General features: G+C 37.3%; 1 protein-coding gene across 1 annotated transcript in view; it reads right to left on the bottom strand.

Annotated features, from left to right (window-relative positions):
- Positions 1 to 5,980: 5,980 nt before the first annotated feature.
- The window catches only part of Klp3A (kinesin-like protein 3A), a 99,727-nt gene continuing 97,598 nt past the window's right edge, over positions 5,981 to 8,109 (bottom strand). Inside the window, exon 26 of the mRNA XM_045739068.2 lies at positions 5,981 to 6,224. Coding sequence (XP_045595024.2) covers positions 6,101 to 6,224 — 124 coding nt within the window. The 3' untranslated portion in view covers positions 5,981 to 6,100. The remainder of the gene's footprint in view (positions 6,225 to 8,109) is intronic.

Genomic DNA, 8,109 nt, shown 5'->3' with positions numbered 1-8,109 from the left:
TTTAGGTTCTGTTGGCGATTATTTGTATTTGTAGTACGTGGGCGAAGCATTTACAGCGTTGTGGTTCGAACAAAATTCGGCACTGAAGCACTTGTTCCGGATATGTTCGAATGTCAGCAGCTGTGAGTCATGTGTAAACCGCTTTTCATTCATAAACAGGGGGTTTGGCAGGTGCATGGAATCACTTTTGGATCTTTGTTTGGAGGACGGGCTGGTACAGAAGAGCTTGATGCCACCCAGGAAATCAGATCAACCAAACGAAACTATGAAAGAAAACTTGCTCAAAACAACAAAAGATTCAAAGTTATTCTACGTAAGTAGAACCAAGAAGTTCTTATACCCGAGTAGTAAAACCAAAACAGAAGACACTGTAGGACCTCTAAAATATCAGACTAACCAAGTTATAAAAGATGATAAAAGTGCTGCAAACTCTGAGCAAATACTTTATATTAGTGTTTACACTACGCACAACTAATATATCTAGTATTTACACTAGATATATTAGACAGCATCCCATGGGTTCAGTTTTCACTTTTGTGACAGTCAGAATATCTTTGTATATAATGTAACTTCAACAGTCTCCATGGCGTAGTGGCAAGCACTTTCTCCTTGCGTTCCGCAAGCACTTTCTCCTGGGTTCGTATCCTGGCTAGAGAGGATTTACTGGGTGCAAATCTTTAACTGCAGCCTCTGTTTAATCACACAGTAAAATGGGTACCTGGCTATTAAACGATTCTTCGTGGGGGTTGTATTCCAGGGACCATAGGATTAAGGACTTGCCCGAAACGCTACACGTACTAGTGGCTGTACAAGAATGTAAGAACTCTTGCATATATAAAATAAATAAATGTTCGGCAAAGAATGTATAGCTTAGTTACTTATGAATTTAAAGTATTATATATATATATATATATATATATATATATATATATATATATATATATATATATATATATATATATATATATATATATATATATATATATATATATATATATATATATATATATATATATATATATTATATATATGTCGTACCTAATAGCCAGAACGCAATTCTCAGCCAACTATGCATGGCCCAATTTGCCTAATAAGCCAAGTTTTCATGAATTAATGTTTTTTCGACTACTTAACCTACCTAACCTAACCTAACCTAACTTTTTCTGCTACCTAACCTAACCTAACCGATAGAGAGAGGTTAGGTTAGGTTAGGTAGGGTTGGTTAGGTTCGGTCATATATCTACATTAATTTTAACTCCAATAAAAAAAAATTGACCTCATACATAATGAAATGGGTAGCTTTATCATTTCATAAGAAAAAAATTTGAAAAAATATATTAATTCAGGAAAATTTGGCTTATTAGGCAAATCGGGCCTTGCATAGTAGGCTGAGAAGTGCGTTCTGGCTATTAGGTACGACATATATATATATATATATATATATATATATATGTCGTACCTAGTAGCCAGAACTCACTTCTCAGCCTACTATTCAAGGCCCGATTTGCCTAATAAGCCAAGTTTTCCTGAATTAGTATATTTTTTCTAATTTTTTTCTTATGAAATGATAAAGCAACCCTTTTCTCTATGTATGAGGTCAATTTTTTTTTATTGGAGTTAAAATTAACGTAGATATATGACCGAACCTAACCAACCCTACCTAACCTAACCTAACCTATATTTATAGGTAAGGTTAGGTTAGGTAGCCAAAAAAAGCTAGGTTAGGTTAGGTTAGGTAGGTTAGGTAGACGAAAAAACATTAATTCATGAAAACTTGGCTTATTAGGCAAATCGGGCCTTGAATAGTAGGCTGAGTAGTGCGTTCTGGCTATTAGGTACGACATATATATATATATATATATATATATATATGTTGTACCTAGTAGCCAGAACGCACTTCTCAGCCTACTATGCAAGGCCAGATTTGCCTAATAAGCCAAGTTTTCATGAATTAACTGTTTTTCGACTACCTAACCTAACTTTTTCGGCTACCTAACCCAACCTAACCTATAAAGATAGGTTAGGTTAGGTTAGGTAGGGTTGGTTAGGTTCGGTCATATATCTACATTAATTTTAACTCCAATAAAAAAAATTGACCTCATACATAATGAAATGGGTAGCTTTATCATTTCATAAGAAAAAAAATAGAGAAAATATATTAATTCAGAAAATCTTGGCTTATTCGGCAAATCGGGCCTTGCATAGTAGGCCAAAAAGTGCGTTCTGGCTACTAGGTACGACATATATATTATATATATATATATATATATATATATATATATATATATATATATATATATATATATATATATATATATATATATATACTGTATTGACAAAGTTCAGTTTGTATATATATATTTCTCTATTCCACTACAAGTCCAGGAACCTTTCAAAGTATTTCACCAATGTCTCACATTTGCATCCAAGTGCCTAATACACATTAATGTCTTCATTAATAGATTAGTTTTCAAAATATTTTTGCATATTTCTCCCAGTTGATTTGCATGGAAGAGTTCTTTACACATGGATTTAAGGTCACTATAGGTGACCTTGAATTCTTACCCACTCTCTCATGCACCTGAGCACCTCCACAATATCCTTGTTGGCTTTATTTTCACGTTGGAAGCTGCTACTGCAGCTACTCGTCCCACTGTGACTGCCGCTACTGGTCCTCAAGGGCAGCAATCTTACAAGGGGACTGAACAATGTTTGAACCAGTTCGATGGGATTAAAGGTAATGTGCAAATCTACCAATTGAACAAGATGTTTATGCATGTGTAGATCATCAGTAAGGCCAATATATTTTGTGCATGGAGGTGGTCCGAAAAGATCATGGAAAGATCTTTTCACCTTTCCACAGCAGCAACCATCCACACTATTACCCAACTAAAAAGAATGATTAAATTCATAGGGTAATTTAATTAATTTAATTAAGTACACCAAGTTAAAAGAAAGTTACATTAGGTAATCCAAGAGAGATCAGTGCAGTTACAAAGTTATCCCATATTGGATAACGGAACTAATTTGTAATTTTATCTTTACAAAACCATAAAACTTAAAAATACATTACAATACACTACAAAACCATAAACTTAAATACCAAAGCAGATACACATATGCCCTACAAAATATATACAAAAAAAGATCTGTACACTTTCATGGAATTTGGTTTCATGAATATCACATCTACATTCAAATAAAGTTGCAGTGGCAAAAATGAATTATTGTACATAAAGCATATTGAATAAAATAAACATTAATAAATAAGAAACAGCCTTGTAAGTATACCTGTTAATCCACAGTGAATCTGATTATGTATATGATGCAATTCATTTAACAGATTGATGATTAGATATATTTATTTACATTCGTTGCAAATTTTGTTGAAGTGAGAGGGAAGACATAAAATACATGTGATGAGAAGGAAAATGATCATGATAAAAAAGATGACTAGAAATAGTTGTCTATTACACCTCATGTATTTTAACTGACAAGAGTAACTTGTCTACGATGAAAGCAGAGCAAGTCACTGAAGGAAAGGGGTTGATACAATGAAAGCCTTAGCTAAGAACAAGAAGAGTTACAGCATTATTTCATGAAAATGATAGGGCTTACCATTATTGTACTTGTGTAAACACTGTTGAAGCATGTATGTAAACAAATTCTAAGTTAGAGCAAGAGAATTTGAATATTTGAGGTACACATGTGGTGTTAGGCTAGACTGAAAAAGGAATGAATACGCCACAGAACATACATAGAGTGAAGTCTGTAAACCAAGATCAAGATTCCAGATGGAGGAGTAGGAGGTACAGACAACGACAGTGTCTTGTCTCTCCTGTGCAAGAGTTGTTCCTGTTCAATAGCCATTGATTTGTTATTTTAATCATTTGTGCTGGAATATTTTAAATAAAATTAGGCAATATAAGTGTGGATGTGTTTGCAATTTTAAGAGGTAATTATGTGGTAAGGAAGACTCAGGGAGACGAGGACACTTTCCTGCCAAGGACAGCTTTGGCACCAGCTTTAAGAAGCTCAAGACACCAGGTTGTCATGATTGTTAAGACAATGTTGTCGGAGTACCTATCAGCACAAAGCAAAACAGTGATGTCTCGCAAGAAAAGTGCACAGATTGGTCGAGGCAGCTCATTTCATTTCACGCTAGAATTATAAAGTGACCACATTGTCAACTGTCACTCCACTACTGCTGGAGGAATATCGTCAACCTGATGCTCGTCAGGACTGAACCAGAAGCAGCAAGTAATTGAAATATAACCTAAATATGTCATGAACTAACCTATATTTAGTGTAGCAGAAATTGGGGGGGGGGAGGGGGACTGTGAGGATCAGCCCATTAAAGTATCAGTTGGGGCCAGTGTTGGAAGTCCCAAGCAGCCAGGTGAGAGCTGGCACATATTGAATAACAGACAGCAACAGTGATTCAATGCTAACTATTTCAAATTAGCATTTTACAATTAGTCCTTGAACATGGTGGTTATCTCGGGTAGAGATTCACAGGCATATAGTACATGAGAGGACACAGTGCAACCGTGGCAGAAGTTGGCAGAGAGATCCGTGGGCCAGTGATGAGAACAGGTGCCAGGAATTAACAGCCCGACACTTAAAAGACTGACTTGGTACAAATGTGATTTTATTATTGTGGTAGTGGCACATTAGATTTGGAGTGATAAACATAATTTAATCATGTGTAGCTTAACAAGGCACTAGTTTATAGCCAACTAATCCAAGAAACCTTGCGTGAATTTTTTCATTTAATGTACATATTTATGTATAGCATTATATGTGGGTTAGATCAAAAGTTATTTCATTATGTCAATTGTGTGCAAATATATTTGTCTAGAAATGAGATTCATTTATAGGTACAGTATATATATTTGTCCAGCAAGTGGATGGTAAATTTTGAGACCAGGCTGTGTTTTAATCTTCCATTGATCTGTATGATTTTGATGACGTGTAATATTAGAGATATTTAATGTGTGCATGATGAAGTTATGTACTGCCTGAGAAAAGGCTTTTGAGTGACTCACTAAGAATGGAACTTCAGTAAAAAAAACTTGTGTACAAACTTCATGTACCAGGCTACCAGAAACAGGTCGGAAGTCAGGGAAAATTCATATTAAAGTAGACCTCATAGTTCAGTCAATATCGAGATTAATTTTTTTATTTTGAATATTGCAGTTCATTATTGCTATTTCTGTAAATGTTGTTAAACTTTCTAAAGCTATCATTACTCCTTCCTGGTATCCTTGGGGATGAGTTTGGTTTGAACAAGGTTCTAATACCAACCAGCAACAATGTATGCATCTGACAATTGGCTGTGATTTTACCACACCCTGATTGAGGCTGCTACCCAATTATAGTTCTGCAAGAGCAGAGAGAGAACAGTCTTTCTATAGGAATTATGGGAGAGTGCTTCAGAGCAGTACTCACCAGTTGTTTTTTTAATGTAACAGCTTGTGTATCCCCTAGTGTAGCACTTGGCAGCTCCAGGCTTTTGTTACACCTGGGAGAACTAGCTATAACTGGTAGATTTGTTACAATAGTACGAGTGATGAATGTGTGCAAAGATGGTTTAGTCATGCTGAACAAAAGGATTGTGTAGCAAAGAACATATAATACAAGTTAATGTGAGGACCTAAGAAAAGGAAGAGTACAAAGATGGGTGGAGTGTTGGGAGGTGTGATGATGATGATAACAGAGCAGCAAGAGTGGCAGGAAACAAGGCTTGCTTGACACATTTGTACACAACACATGAACCTAACACCTTGTTTTATGTAGAGGCTAAATGTTGCTGTGAATGATTTGCTGCCATGTGGTGGTGCCGATTCTCTGATGCACTCCAGCATGGTATGCTGAGCAAATGTGTCATTTTTCAATGCACATATCTCTAGCCTTCTGATTCATAGTATTGCTCTCCTATCTTCTCTGTGCACATGCTTCTCAACCATTTGAAAGTGGGAATGGAGTAATGATGTTTGATGATCAATGCTACGTTTAAAAAATAGTAACAGTGAAGAAGTTTAAACACAAACCTACGAATCCTTTAAATTCAAATATACAATATAACATTTTTCTGTCTTTAAAACATGTTAGGAGATTCCACAAAATCTAATGTGGTCTTGACTGCTGAAAAACCACTTTTGGGGGAGACATTTTCTGATCCAGATTTCCCAAAATTGTCCAAAAGAGATGCAGTGACTAATCTGAAAATAAAATAAAAAAAATTTAATTCCTAACAATGACATGGTTAATGAAGGAATCTTAGAGAAATCGTTTGGCTCCTGAATTCTATAGGAGGAACAAAAATGGTCTCAAACAAATGTAAGGAGAAAAGAAGAAGAGAAATACAATACCGAGACACACTAAGCAGACTAAACTTTATTATCTAACAACAGTGTGACAAAAACATTAACATAACTCATTGACTACTAGAACATTGTATTGAATGTAATGAAATAGCTCTTTCTGGTCAAGCCCCCAATAGATCCTGAAGCTATGAGATGTCTATCCCTTTGAGATGTATTTTTTCTTGTCTCAATAAACATACTTTAACTTGAACTTGCTATGAGATGTGTGACCCGGTAGTAGGGGAGCCATCAATGGGTCCAATTTGGCCCATTGGGAAATAGAGCCAGAACCTGGCTTCCCGCACAAAGGTGCACAGCGCAGGTATTATCACCACCACTCACCAGGTAAGCATCCAGAAAGTCAGCGAAGCTTTACAGACAACTGCAAGGCTCGTAGATAAAAAAGCATTAAAATGGCCAAACGACTGCAAACTATCCATTCCAAACAATTGTTTTACTTAAAACTAGCTTGAACTGTTAGCACCAATAGCCGTCACTAGACAGCCCGGGGCTCCTTGCAGCAGCTGGCTCCACAGTCAGTTCTCAGCTGATGGAAACGAACTAATGGACCTGGCAGGGAGTATGTCAGGAAGCCACCAGGGATCCATTAAAAAGAGGATCCTATTACATTCAACCCTGGTGTTCTTCGAGCACTTTTGATTCCGACTCCACTACGGACCTCCCTGACCAAACAAGTGAGGATCCAATCCTACCAGACAGCTTCCAAAAGGCAGGGACAGAACCCTGATGCACAATGATAGGAACAACAGATGGCAGCAGCAGCAGCTGAAAGAAACTGAGTAACTGCGTCATCAGGAAAGAGGAGAGGCAAAAAAAAAGTGGAGATGGACAAAAGAATTACGAACCAGACCGAACCTAATGACTGGGCAATCACAGTCTGCCAGCAGATGATACAAGCTAAGTAAAATGATGCCACTGTCTCCCGAAGGATATAGGGTGAACAACTTGGGCAAGGCATCAAAGCTGGCACTGCAGGCAACAAGACCTCCACACCCATTACTGAACCAAATGAATCCATGCCTTTGCATGTCTGCAAAGACTCCATTACAGCCCAAAAATACACGTCCATTGGCATGTACGAGCCTTGTTATATATCAACAAAGAATGCACAGACGACTGCTTATGGAGCTGCCACTTTCCAACATCTTTGGGGGATGGCCGGAGGAAACAGACAGTCCTCGAGCAGAGAATAAGAAGCTCAAAAACACCTGAAAGATGGACACTCTTCCCACCAGTCAAGAATTCGAATCTGATAGAACTCATGCCTAACTCCCAAAGAAAATAGAGAGTTGTCAGCCAGCCAGGATGAATCCAGAACCTTATAATGTGGGCAATAAGCTGAGGTTGGTACATATTCAAATGAGGTTCAGTACGAATTTCACAGGAAGCACCAACCCCACACAGATAGCAAAACGAAGGACAACGGAAATCTCCATAAATAAGAAGAGTCCAAAGCACCGAACAGCCGACAGACTTGAACCCCGGGGAGAACGGTCTAGTTATCAAACTCATACATCAAAGTGGGTTAAGAAAACAGTTGCCCCGTGGCAAAATACCCTCTGATACACCCCTTTTGGGTATTAATACCCAAAATACACTATCGTTTCGAAATCTGGGTCCTCAAAATAAATTCCATCGAGGCCAACTCCATGAGCATCCAATTGAGCATCACGCCATGACCCCCACCCTTACTACTGAGAAAATCCTTGCCCTTAAAGCG

Source organism: Procambarus clarkii, chromosome 36 (assembly GCF_040958095.1).
Source record: "Procambarus clarkii isolate CNS0578487 chromosome 36, FALCON_Pclarkii_2.0, whole genome shotgun sequence".
In the NCBI taxonomy this organism is placed as follows: Eukaryota; Metazoa; Arthropoda; class Malacostraca; order Decapoda; family Cambaridae; genus Procambarus; species Procambarus clarkii.
The sequence above is the reverse complement of the archived record's forward strand: the minus strand, read 5'-3'. Positions and strand labels throughout refer to the sequence as shown.